General features: G+C 43.5%; 1 protein-coding gene across 13 annotated transcripts in view; it reads right to left on the bottom strand.

The window, feature by feature from the left end:
* Positions 1-14,350, bottom strand: part of LOC102449777 (MAX gene-associated protein) — a 256,194-nt gene that overhangs the window by 17,352 nt on the left and 224,492 nt on the right. For all 13 annotated transcript variants that reach the window (XM_089778501.1, XM_089778503.1, XM_089778502.1 and 10 more), the window contains 2 exons: positions 5,517-5,641; positions 3,778-3,829 (listed from right to left, as the gene is read on the bottom strand). In XM_089778501.1, coding sequence (XP_089634627.1) covers positions 3,778-3,829; positions 5,517-5,641 — 177 coding nt within the window. The remainder of the gene's footprint in view (positions 1-3,777; positions 3,830-5,516; positions 5,642-14,350) is intronic.

Below are 14,350 nucleotides of genomic sequence, written 5' to 3'. Positions count from 1 at the left end.
TAATGTGAGTAGAATCCGGTTCTGTGGAACTCTTGCAGTACTGTTGCTATACGTCTTACTTCAAGAAGGTGGTCAACTTCTTGTTGTAATATGATTTCGTCCCTGAAGAGGGAGGTTGGGAAGGGGGAGAAGAGAGAAAAGCGATGGTATAAACCTAGGGAGACAGTTTGAGTTACCCACTTATCAGGGGTAATACATACCCAATTTGAAAGGAAAGGTAACAAGCGAAAAAGGAAAGGTTTAGAACGAGTATCAAGCTCTGATGCATGTGGTGTAGTTTTACTTCTCTCGACCGTTGTTTCAAATTTGCTTTCTGGGTTGGGAAGGACTATTGGGGTTATTAGTCTGAGGGCAATGCCTATGCTGCCTGCTGCAACCCCTCTGTTGGTACGGGGCCTGGTCTTGCCTCTGGTACTGGTAAGTGAATTGTTGGTAGTTATGTCTCTGATATGGTTGGTACCTGTATTGTCGGTCTCGTCATAGAGTTTTGGATACTGAGCGACCGCAATATGGCTCTGGACTTTCATCGATTGAAGCAGTTCGTTGGTCTTTGCAGAAAACAGTTTTTCTCCATCGAAGGGAAGGTCTTCTACCGATGGCTGCACTTGGCGGTGGCATCCAAAAACTATGAGGCTCATCTTAGTGAGTGCTGTTGCAGTAGTCCTTGTAGCTGTGTCTATTGCATCACGTGCAGCTTGCAGGGCTATCCGTGATATTATCTGGCCTTCTGAAACAAGAGCCTGAAACTGTGCCTTATTACTATCAGGGATATCTTCAATAAAAGTATTGAATTTTGTATAATTATTGAAATTGTATTTACTTAATAAAGCAGCATAGGTCAGCACTCTCATCTGAATAGTGACTGAGGCATAAACCTTCTTTCCAAAGGTATCCAGGCGTTTCTTGTCCTTTTCAGATGGGGTGAAACGATTTTGTTGTTTGTTCCTCTGCTGTGCAGCATCTACTATGAGGGAGTTGGGGGGGGGGGGGGGGAGAGAGAGTGAGAAAAAAGGAATTGAGAACCACTGGGGAGGACATAATATTTTCTGTCGGCTTTCCTGCATGTTGGGGGGATAGATGCAGGTGTTTGCCATAGTGTTTTAACGGGCTCCAGGATGGCTGGATTAATAGGGAGTGCCATCTTTGTTGCTGTACTGGGCTGAAGGATGATCGTGAGTTCATGTTGAGAAAGCTGATCTTCTTCCATAGATATATTTAAATCGATAGCAACTCTTTTAAATAATTCTTGAAAAGAGGAGAGATCATTGGAGGTATGAGTGACAGGCGGTAACAACGCCTGTTCCATGGTAGAGGCTGCGTTTGAGTGTAATAGAGACGTAGAAGCCAACATAGGAGAGCAATGGCTTTCACTGCCAGTTCCCCTCATAGAGGTGTGGGGTGACAGGTTTAAGGGAGAGCAGGGCTTTGCCATATGCTTGGTTTTACACGGTTTCTTTTTATATTGTTGAGGTGGTTGATTAAACATTTGCCACTGTGGGAGTCAAAGCATAGGTGGTGGCATCCAAAAATAAGAAGCCCAGCGAGCCCATTATGTTCTAAAAAAGTCCTGTTGTTGCTGATAAGCAGACCATATAGAGACCTCCATATATGGCTGAGGTGAAAAAGCAAGTAAGCACTCTTCCTTGTCCTCAGAGAGGGCAGAGGGGAAGTCAAAATAATCAGAGAATGGAGATTGAGGATGTATGTTATCAGTTAAATTATCCACCTGTGAAGTGGGGGAAATTACCAGGTCTTTTGTGGTCACTGTGACTAATGAGGGGAGTATGCAGGGAGGCTAGCTCTGCTAACTAAACAATTTGCCCCCGCTGTGTAGATAGCTCTGTTCTGAGGTGTTGCCCCTGGTAATGGAAGAGGGGGGTCAGCACCCAGTAGTTGGTCTGGAAGGGGATTCCTCAAAGCTGAGCTAGGAGCGGGAAGTGGGAGGGCAAGCACTGCGATGTCAGACAGCGCAGAATGTGAGGCAGGCACGGGAGACCTGTTGCTTCAGTAAGGGACGTCTTCTTTACATTTTCATTGCCCTTTTTGTACTCGCCCGAGGTGCCTGGTCGGTCAAACGTGCTATTGTCTGATCTTGTCACAATAGGACATGCTAATTTGTAGCTCTCTGTCTTTATGCGCTTTCAGCTTAGCGCAATGGGAGACAAGTTCTTGCGGAGCCTGCAGCTTTCAAGCCAAGTGGCTAAAAACCGCAGTTCAAGACTGCAGTGGTTTTCTGTTTCTCTTTTTTTTTTTAAACCTAACTCTAAACAAGTGGAATAACTAACTCTTAACCATAAAACTGTAAAGGTAAGCTAATTCTAAGAACAACGGTTTGAAGAAAGGGATTTGTGAGGAGAAGTCTTTGCAGAGCAGGAGAGTTCCGTCTGAAGCTGGGGGGGTAGAAAGGAACTGAAGAGGGGGGGGCGTGCATGCGTGATAGTACTGAGAGAGGCTTGCGCATGCGCGGCCTCTGATATGTTGCTGAGAGAAAAAACCGTTGGGAAGCTCTGGGGCACTCAACACCTCATGTGGAGCACTCCCAGGGACGCTTCTCGATGAAAAACTAACCACTTCATTCTATGATTACAACTAAATTAAAAACATTTAGAAAAACAGGCTCCAGTTAAGCTAGCTGACACGAAGGCAGATATCTATCATGCTCAAGGCTGGACAAACTGCAGCGAAAACGGTTCACCAGCCCCATACTGCGCATGCGCAAGAACCACACTGTACATGCGCGCACCACCGGTGAACGGGGCACGTGGTTGAAATCTACTCAACATGGGCAAGGAGATTCTATGTTTGTCGAGCCCTAATCATGCTTATGCACAAATTACCCCTCCATGTTGGTAGGTCTGTTGTTTTATTGTTACTCTGACAGGTGCAGTATGTATTCTATTATTTTATCCTCCAAAGCAATTCTATACTCCCTATTAGCCTCTTTAAGTAATAATAAGTTAGTCTAAAATGTTTAGTCATTTTGGAGCAATGGAATGACTCGTTTGGACTTTAATGGCATTTGGATCAAATGGTCTTTGTGAGAACACTTCAATTTTGTCTAAGTGTACACCATTTAAACTAAACTATCATTTTCAGCAATCCAGTTTCCTTTTGGAAAACAGCAATCTTGTTATAAGTCCTACACTCCCTTCCCAGGCACAAAAATGTAGTTCTCAATTTGATACAAAGAATCATAGTGTGAAAGCTGAGATCAGAGATTCTGACCCAGCAGGACAGGGTGATGGGGTGCCCCAGGGAGTTGATAGATGAGCTCATTGATATTTTCAGCACATCAAGGGACAGATTGATGGGATAGTGACAACACATCTCAAGGTGTCACAGTGATCTTGCCAACTACATATCACACAGAACCGGAAGAAACTTCGAGAGGTCATTAAGTCCAGTTCCCTGCACTCATGGAAGGGCCAAGCACTTCTAGACTGTCTCGGACAGGTGCATTTTCACTGTAAGTTGCATGTACTAGGAGCAGAAAATGCAAGACATCTTGAGTTAATACGATGCAATGGCAGTGAAGGCCGTTATTTCTCACTGTAAAACTTAAGCTCTGATAAAGGCCACTGGAGTCGAAGGCAGTCTCTCTTTTAATATTAATAGACTTTGGAATTTGGCTCCTACCCAGTTTCTAGTATTTAACCATAAATATACAGAAGATGTATTTGTGGCTAATATAACATTTGTTAAGTTCCTCTATGTATGAAAGATGATCTTAAAAACAGAAATGTGATAATAAGAGGAAAAAGAAGAGTAAATACGTACCTTAGTGGTCTTGTCTGCCACCTTTTCATCTGAAGGATTATGATTACGGTGCCTGGAAGAGATAAAAGAAATTTTTCCCACTATTACTCATCTCACGCACTCTCTTCTAATTAACTACATTCCCAACAGTCTTAGAATTATCCAGGTTTAACCTCTGAAATGAATTTTTCTTGCAACTTAATGGAAGTGATAGTCTGCCACCAGTGCTGCACCAAGATTGGGCTCCATCTTGGACACCACAGATTTTAGAACAATCTGTTTCAAAACTAAAATTAGATTGTAGGGCAAAATGACAAGTTTTTACATCTTCGTGTGTCAACAAAGGTAATAAAATCTGTCAGTTTCTGCCAGCAGCAATCTCAGCAAGCATAGGCTACAGGTAGACTATTAAAGAAAAACTATATTTTTGGTGTATTACTACTATCTTATGACACAAAAATAGAGACCCAATTATCTATTAAATATATTCACATATCTTCACTTCTCCATTTTCACTGAAAAATTTTGGCAACATTTAGAGAATGGTAACATCAATATCTGAGGCTGAAACACGAGCTGTACCTCTCAAAAGGAGGAAAGGAAATATTTTGAGGTGTGCAATATCACCATTCTTCAAAGATCTTGCCAAAATATTTCTGCAAAGAGAGGTAATTCAGGATCTGATATTCCTAATGTAGGAAACCAGAAGAAATAAAAGGAAACAGTTGAGGCCACCTTTATACTCCGTAAATTAGCTTTTACTGTATGTGCTTTGCATTTAAATGTAAAAACCACAACAAATAATGGACAAACGAAGGAGGATTTTAAAAGTAAATGAAACAGGTTTGTTCACCAAGGTTTTGGCCTTCCCGTGAAGTCAACAATGTCTTGCTCTGTTCTTTCTGTAGGATTGAAGCCTATGACAACAAACGCCACAGCCTGAAACTAACTGGCAATCCCTTGACTACTGCAATTTATCAACTAGTGAAGGTGTAATCCACACATCTTCTGGATGTGCTTCACTGTCACATGTAGTGGCACTTAGACCACTTCCAGAAAGAGCGAATGAGTGTCCTCTACTGCCGTAGTGGAGAGCCAACTGGCTGTAGACAGAGCCTCATACACTAAGCTCGAGAGGCCCCAGGTTCAGTTTTGCCTGTTGGCATTACAAGCGGGGGCTCCTCTGGGGTTTCAGCTGGGTCTCTGAAGCTCAGGACATGCTTCCTCGGCTAGGGGAAGTGTCACCCACATGCCTTCTGGGTGTGGTGTACTCAGACTATTTAGAGAGAAAGAATGAATATACAGCCTTAGCTGAAGCCAGCTGGCTTTTAGCTCAAGTTGTAGAGGCTCATGCAATAAGCTCCAGAGATCCCGAGTTCAGTTCTGCCCATCAGTGTTGCAAAGGCACAGAGGAGCAGCAGAAAACAAAGTTAAAACCGGATAAGTTTCTGCTTATTTTTTGTAATTAATTAGACAAATCATTGGATCTGTTAAAGTGCTCCCAAGACTGATATTCCGATAGCCATATTGAGTCAAATGAAAATAAACAGAGAGGCCTCAATTCCTCAATCAGATCTGACAAAATGGACCTCAGAATCAGTCAACATGGCATTCCACTGCGCTGGGAGATCCTACTGTAGATTTCAGCCCTTATTTTGTCTTACAACTTCTTAAAGATTCTTGTTTCACCAATTCGTTTTCATTCCAATTTACTGGCAAAACAAACTTTAGTTCTCTTGGGTGGTACAAAAGATGCTTACTTCTGTTCGGAAGGTCGGATATGGGAAGCTGTGGCCTTCAGGCGGGCAATGTTAATCTTCTCGGAAAGCTCTTCCACGGTCTCGATGTCCACAGGCTCATCATTCTCACCATACTCACAGTCATTCTGAAATAGTTAATTTTTTTTAAAAAGGGAACATGAAATCTGTGCTTGCGCTCAGACCAAACATCTTTCACTCCAGACTCAAGATTGTTTCCTAATGTTTCATTGCAATCTATGGCACCAGCTCATCCTTCAGTCCACAGGTAAATATACTAGGCCGGTGATTTATGACAGACTCTTAACCATAAGAATCCCATTCAGGACTCCTCCCCCACTAAATCTTCACATTGGATTGGAGCTATCAGGAATATCTCCTTCTACCATTTATGCTTTCATTATAAATTACACAAAGCCTTTAAGAGGTGGAGTCCTCCAGCTTGAATTTTCAAATGGGCTACAACTACATTATTCTTAGCAATTCTCTGGATTTCTGCCACTAACAATGATCTGATTCCAATTAAAATGACCCCATTAGTTTGAAGATTGTTGTAAATACCAAAAAGATTACTATAAATGGGAGAGATTAGAAACACCGTTTGTTTACTTGTGAATTTAGCTGCAGAGTCCAGTTTTAGTTTTATTGATGGTCTACTACTGTTTATCTCTCTCATGCTACTAGCATGTTATCACCAATCTTGTACACTGCTGAAGAAGCAGCTTATGCCCATGATCTTCTCCATGCTAGGTAAAATGTTTAACCAGTGACAGAGGCAGTAAAAATGAAGCTGAATTGTCACTAAGCAGGAACATTAAGAAAATAAACAGGGTAGAAACATGGGTAGACTCCCACTATGTTTGGTAGTTGCTCCTGGATGTACTTGAAGACCCTCCAAAATAAATATTAACATAGAGAAGAAAAAAAATATAGTACAATACACACACACACACACACACACACACACACACACACTTAAAATGTACTTTGTTAGAAAACTCAATTTTTAAAAAAAAATCTATTGAAAAATTCAAATGGACAGAATCCCCTTAAAATGCGCAATAAAGGGCACAGAAATCTGGTGCTTTCAGACACAGAGAAGTTCACTACAGAAGGACTGTGGAAGTAAATGCTGCAGGGTCACCCTTCTCTCTCCAAGAAGAGACTGCTCACAATATTGGTAAAAATTCTAAAAGGACCTAAGTGTCTAAGTTGTTTAAAAGTCCGATTGAAAAATCAATTAGGTGCCCCTGAAAATGTTTTCCTACAGTTGTTTATTAAAGACAATTCCTATAGATAATGCAATTTTAAAAAAATACTCCCATAAATATGATCATTTCCAAATTCCCTCAGTGACCAAAAAATACCCAAGACCACTAGTGTACTGCAGGGATGAAAGTCTTTAGCCCAATGCTTACAGGGCTGAAAGAGTGAAGTAAGACAGAGCAGCCATGGAATTAGTGGCATACATAAAAAAAACAAACTCAAACAATTTGCAAAACAGTATTTATTTTTTGTATTTATGATCAATAGTCTATTTATATTATAATGTTCTATCCTTTATTTAGATAAACTATTTTCAGGCCTTCATTTTCTAAACTGTATTTCACTGAAATACCCTAAACTATCCTTATCTCACTCTCTCTTCCTGCTCTTCTGTTCTGTCTCTTCCCTTCTGTCTGTCCTTTCCTTCTTTATGCTGAGCTGCTTCCTCTCTTCTGTGAATTGTATACTAATCTGAAACCAATGCAGAAATTTAATCACAAAAAATAGCAATGCATAGATGGAGTAAAAGTAATGTGTACTTATCACATCAGAAAAGTGAGGCGTGTAAGAACATAAGAACAGCCACACGGGGTCACACCAAAGGACCATCTAGCCCAGTATCCTGTCTCCTGACAGTGGCTAGATGCCCCAGAGGGAGTGAACAGAGACAGGTAATCATCAAGTGATCCCTCTCTTGTCATCCATTTCCAGCCCCTGACAGACAGAGACTAGGGACACCATTCCTACCCATTCTGGCTAATAAGTATTGATGGACCTAACCTCCATGAATTTATTTAGTTGTTTTTTGAACCCTGTGAAAGTCCTGGTCTTCACAACATCCTCTAACAAGGAGTTCCATAGGTTGACTATGCACAGTGTGAAGAAAAACTTCCTTTTGTTTGTTTTACTGGTTCTTACTTTTTACTGAACCACCATAACTTGCTATATATTATTTGCTTCATAGTCAAAATATGCAGCTCCTTAGAGCTGTTTTATAAAGTTCTTCATATCTGATGGGTGGAAAGGAAAATTAAAATCCCAAGATACTGACAATTAGGCATGGATGAAACTCAACTATGCATTCATCAGCATTCTTGAATTGCAGCACAAAGCAATCACCATAAAAACATCATAATTTATTACTTACACTATTCACCAATGTTTGCAATGCAGTACTTCCAACTGTCAATCATAACATTTATGAGGAGGAGTCCTGTGGCACCTTAAAGACTAATACATTTATTTGTGCATAAGCTTTCGTGGGTGAAAAACATTTTGTCAAATGCATCAAAGCAGCCTGCCCTTCGCAGTGCTACTGCCTCAGAGGCAGCAGTGGGGGGGGGGGGGGGGGGGGGGGGGGGAGGGAAGGGCGGGGGAAGGGCATGCGGCTCCATGGGAGCCAGTATACATGAGAAGCCAGCTTAAAAGCTGATACAGAGGCGGCAGCATGGGGGGGGGGGGGGAGGGGGGGGGAGGGGTCCTGTGTGTAATCGTCAAGGTTAACCAACAAGCCCAAGCTCATTGGTTAACCATTACACTGTCAAGTCCCCACAATGAACCTTGTGCCTCACTGTACTCTCATGCAGAGGCACAAAGGACAGGGTATTTCTTCAGTTCTTCACAATTTAAGATGAGGACTGCAAAAAGCAGAGTTGGGTAGACTGTGGAACCTACTTTTGATGATGTGATTGCAAAGAACCAGATCTTGTTAGGTACGTAACTGTTCTTTTTTTCTCTAATATGTTTGTGTTTAGTGTCCCTCTATAAACGATTGACAGGCAGTATCCATTCTGGATAGTGGGAAGAAGAAGCATCATCAGTATCAGTCAATAACAGAGCAAGGTTCTAGAACCGTCCACAGGATATAGCTGCTTTTCTCTCCCAACACTTAGTGTTATTTCAAGAATACCACAGGCGGATTTGATTGGTTGGATTTAAGCATAATTGTGAGACTATGTTATGGTGGATCTTGGGATGTGGCCTTAGGACCACCTCATTCCTATGAAAATATTCACAAGGATGTCTGGCCATAAGGGCCTGGAGCTTACTGACATTCTGGGAGGCAACAGGCCAGGAAAGCCATCATAATCATCTAAAGTGGAGTTTCAAACAATCAGAGGTTCCATACATTTCAAAAGGAAGATGCTGATTCCGAGGAGGGGTCAGGTCACTAACAGGTTGGAAATAAAATCCTGTTTAGTCAGTTAACCGCTTAAACCTTAGGGTTAACCAATTAAACTGAATGGGGGCGGGGAGGGGAGAAGGAAGGGAGGGGAACCTGCTCTGGCCTGGCTGAAGCAGCCTCCAGCCTCTAGGGCTGCTGCCAGATCTCTGGCCCCCAACATGTGGGACTGCCTCCGGCCCACTCAGCCCCAACTACAAGCCCCATACAGGGGCTGCTGGCTCCCACTCCAACTTGCAGCGTGGAGGGCTCAGTGGGGCTGGAGCAGTCGTCTGTGGACAGAGGGCTGCTGTTGGGCACTAGTTAACCATTACTCAGTAAGCATCACTCGATAAGGTTAGCTTATCGCTCACATCCCTATAGGAAAGCATACAGGAAACCCTTGGGTAAGGTGGATTCTGTTAGATATGAAAAGGTAGTGTCTACACTGCAGGCTTTCTGCACAAGAACAGCTGTTCTTGCGCAAAAACTTGCGGCGCGTCTACACTGCACACATGTTCTTGAGCAAGTAAATTTATAGTAAAGCGTCAGAACAGAGGGCTTCTTGCGCAAGAGTTATTCCTCTCCCCACAACAAATAAGCCCTCTTGCGCAAGAATGCAGTGTGGACGAGCAACAGGGGTTTCTTGCGCAAGAAACCTGTATGGCTAAAATGGCACAAGAAGCCTGCAGTGAAGACGTAGCCCCAGTGTTGAAGACAGTTCGGTCTCTTCTTCTAGAGACAAAGATGCAGAGGAGTTCAATACCAGATCCAAGGTCTGTGCTGGAGGAGTCTTCCTCTGCACCAAAGTCTGTTCCATATCACCAGCTTGTGTGCATGTCTTAGGAGGTTTTGTCTCCAAAGCCTTACATGGTCTGTCCTTGTGTGACGGGACAGAGTTCCAACTGGATTCATTGCCCCTGTGTTGGGCACAGCCCATTTTTGTTACTAACTTCAGTATCAGCTTTAGTGCCATGTGATTCCAGTGGAGTTTCAGAGTTAATGCTGTATCTTCTCATATCTCCATCTTCTCTCTAATAATTTTTGGGGTAGCTTGACTGCTGTACAGCTTAAAGCCAATTTGTCCTCTGTCAGAACTCTGCAGTCTGTCTGTGTAGGATCAGAAGAGACCTTCACAGATCACGCCAGAAAATGACGTTTCAAACGCGAGTTACATGATTTACATGTTCTTGCAGAGAAAAATGGGATACTGAACATCTACTCAGTAAAATGAACTCTCCTAAACAGAGGAGTCATTTGCTTTGTCCACCTTTCAAGGAATTAGTTCATTACAAGATGGACAGGACATGCAAGTTTCAAATCAGCCATGTTGAGGAATTCTTTTGGAGGGGTGTACAGGAACAAAGGCAATATTTTACTATCAGTATTCAGTCCAGACAAGTTAAGGAAGTTCAAGATGGTTGTATACCAGTAGATCAGAAGAATTCTAAAAATGTTTTAAGAAGTGTTGAGTGATTTAGCCAAAGTGAAGAACTAAGGGGTCAGAATCACCAGGTTCCACTTTCCTACCACAGATAGAAAGAAAGAACTGAGGCAAGGACGCAGTCATCCTATGCTTTATATGTGCTTATATGGGCAAAAAGGCAGACAGCACATGCATAGCCCTGGCAGACACTGCTATTCAAAAGACACTGATCTAGCACATGAGGTACACATGTGCTCCCATGTTGGGAATCACCCACACACATTCTTGAGGAAGAAGAGGTTACTCATGTTGTGTAGTAACGATGGTTCTTCGAGATGTGTCCCCGTGGGTGCTCCACTCAAGGTGTCGGGTCCCGACCCGGCACCGCTAGTCGAAGATTTCCAGAGCCGTAGCCGGGCTGGACCGCGCATGCCTGAGAGCAGCGCGCGGCATTCGCGCCTTTGCAATGTCTCACGGTCCAGCCCCTGCCTCGTCAGTTCCTCTCACCGCTCGGTCTCTGAAAGATAAAGCAGAAAGACCCAGAGCGGGGAGGAGGGTGGGTCGTGGAGCACCCACGGGGACACATCTTGAAGAACCATCGTTACTACATAACGTGAGTAACCTCTTCTTCTTCTTCGAGTGGTCCCCGTGGGTGCTCTACTCTAGGTGACACCAATATTTAAAAAGGGCTCTAGAGGCGATCCTGGCAATTACAGACCGGTAAGTCTAACTTCAGTACCGGGCAAATTAGTCGGAACAATAGTAAAGAATAAAATTGTGAAGCATGTAGAAGAACATAATTTGTTGGACAAAAGTCAACATGGTTTCTGTAAAGGGAAATCCTGTCTTACTAATCTATTAGAGTTCTTTGAAGGGGTTAACAAACATGAGGACAAGGGGGATCCAGTAGATATAGTATACTTGGATTTTCAGAAAACCTTTGACAAGGTCCCTCACCAAAGGCTCTTGTGTAAATTACATGGCCATGGGATAAGAGGAAAGGTCCTTTCTTGGATTGAGAACTGGCTAAAAGACAGGAAACAAAGGGTAGGAATAAATGGTAAATTTTCAGATTGGGTAACTAGTGGTGTCCCCCAAGAGTCAGTCCTGGGACCAATCCTTTTCAACTTATTCATAAATGATCTGGAGAAAGGGGTAAGCAGTGACATAGTAAAGTTTGCAGATGATACCAAACTGTTTAGGATAGTCAAGACAGAAGCAGACTGTGAGGGACTCCAAGAAGATCTCACCAAACTGAGTGATTGGGCAACAAAATGGCAAATGAAATTTAATGTGGATAAGTGTAAAGTAATGCACATCGGGAAAAATAACCCCAACTATACGTACAGTATGATGGGGGCTAATTTGGCTATGACAAATCAGGAAAGAGATCTTAGAGTTATCGTGGACAGTTCTCTGAAAACTTCCACACAGTGTGCAGCGGCGGTCAAAAAGGCAAATAGGATGGTAGGAATTATTAGGAAAGGGATAGAAAATAAGACCCAGAACATCTTACTGACCCTGTATAAAACTATGGTACGCCCACATCTTGAATACTGTGTACAGATGTGGTCTCCTCACCTCAAAAAAGATATTTTGGCCTTGGAAAGGGTTCAGAAAAGGGCAACTAAAATGATTAGGGGTTTGGAACGGGTCCCATATGAGGAGAGGCTAAAGAGACTGGGACTTTTCAGTTTAGAAAAGAGGAGACTGAGGGGGGATATGATAGAGGTCTATAAAATCCTGAGTGGTGTGGAGAGGGCTGATAAAGAAAAGTTATTTATTAGTTCCCATAATAGAAGAACTAGAGGACACCAAATGAAATTAATGGGTAGCAGGTTTAAAACTAATAAAAGGAAGTTCTTCTTCACACAGCGTGTTGTCAACCTGTGGAGCTCCTTGCCAGAGGAGGCAGTGAAGGCTAGGACTATAATAGAGTTTAAAGAGAAGCTGGATAAATTCATGGAGGTTAGGTCCATAAAAGGCTATTAGCCAGGGGATAAAATGGTGTCCTTGGCCTCTGTTTGTCAGAGGCTGGAGAGGGATGGCAGGAGACAAATCGCTTGATCATTGTCTTCGGTCAACCCTGTCTGGGGTACCTGGTGCTGGCCACTGTCGGTAGACAGGATACTGGGCTAGATGGACCTTTGGTCTGACCCAGTACGGCCGTTCTTATGTTCTTATGTAAAGCAGTAACCCAGAATGCGCTCCGGGTCAGTTATTTTCTACTGTGGATAGAACCGGAGAGGCCACCACGGCATCTGAAGCCCACCTCCTAGTTATGGCAGAATAACGCGCAAAAGTTACACTAGAGACCCAGGTAGCCGCGCGGCAGATATCCGCAAGGGGAACTCCCCTTGCAAAAGCTGTGGAGGTTGCTACTGCTCACGTAGAGTGAGCCCGAGGTAAAGAAGGAAGAGGTTTGTTCCGAATCCAATGGCAATTTGTAATACAAAGAGTAATTAGTTTTGCAATGCGCTGAGTGGAAAGTGCCTTGCCCTTGGATCTCTGTGCCGTAGATACGAACAGCCTGTCGGTGCGCTGCCATTGGCGGGTTCTGTCTATATAGAAAAAAGCGCACGTAGGACATCGAGCGTGTGGAAAAGAGTGACCTTACTTGAAGAGTGAGGCTTGGGGTAAAAAGCTGAGAGGACAATAGGCTCGTTAATGTGAAAGGAAGAGCAGACTTTGGGAATAAAGTCCGGGTATAATCGTAGCATTACTGTGTCTTTGGAAAAAAACGTGAAAGGAGGGCTTGCCATCAACGCCCCCAGTTCACTAACCCTTCTCGCTGATGTAATTGCAAGTAGAAAGACCGTTTTCATGGTTAGCATATGTAAAGAAACAGACGCTAGAGGCTCAAAGGGAGAGTACATAATGGTATCCAACACTAAATGGAGATTCCAAGAAGGGGGAGGCGCCCTTCGTGGTGGGTATAAATTCATGAGCCCCTTTAAAAATCTCTTTGTAATTTGATGAGAGAAGAGCGAGGAACCCTCTACTGGATGGTGGAAGGCACTAATAGCTACTAAGTGCACCTTTAAAGATGACAGTGCAAGTCCCGAATTTCATAGATGAAGGATGTAATCAAAAACGTGATGCAGAGGAGATGAGAGGCTGTATGTTATTTTGAAGGCACCACTTAGAAAATCTCTGCCACTTCACAAGGTAAGTGTTCCACGTAGACTCTTTCCTGCTATTTAGAAGTATGGCTTTGACCTGTTCAGAGCACAGGTCCTCGTCTCCTTTTAGCCACTCAGGAGCCACGCTGTCAGATGTAATGTCTGGAGTCTGGGGTGTAACAGCGAGCCTTGCTCCTGAGAAAGAAGATCTTGGTGGAGAAGAAGGGGATATGGTGGCTGTATCGACATTTTGTGTAAAAATGGATACCAGGCTTGCCTGGGACAGGCTGGTGCTAGCAAAATGACAGTTGCCGCTTCTGCTCTGATTTTTTCCAGTGTTCTGGAGATGAGGGCCGTGGGGGGAAAAGCATACAGAAGTGCCTTCTTCCATCTGACCAGAAGCGCATCGCTGAGGGAGCCCTTGCCGAGCCCTGCTCTGGAGCAATATAGGCGACACTTCTTGTTGTTGGACGTTGCGAAAAGATCTATGAGGGGCATACCCCATTTGCGAAATATCGCACGAACTACATCTGCCCTTATTTCCCACTTGTGGTCCATGGGAAAACGTCTGCTGAGGGAATCCGCAATTACATTGGCGGTGCCAGGTAAGTTCAATGCTATTATGGTTACGTTGTTCTGTATGCACCAATTCCAACACCGCACTGCTTCGGCGCATAGGGAGCGTGATCGTGCTCCTCCCTGCCTGTTCACATAATACATCGCTGCTACATTGTCTGTCAGTATCCTTACTATAAGACCTTTGATATGCGGGAGAAAATGTTTGCATGCATAGAAAATTGCCCGGAGCTCCAATCGATTGATGTGAAGGCGCCTCTCGCTGAGTGACCATTTCTTGGGTTCA

Source organism: Pelodiscus sinensis, chromosome 5, assembly GCF_052426305.1.
Source record: "Pelodiscus sinensis isolate ZL-2025 chromosome 5, ASM5242630v1, whole genome shotgun sequence".
In the NCBI taxonomy this organism is placed as follows: Eukaryota; Metazoa; Chordata; order Testudines; family Trionychidae; genus Pelodiscus; species Pelodiscus sinensis.
This window is presented reverse-complemented; position numbering and strand designations above follow the sequence as displayed.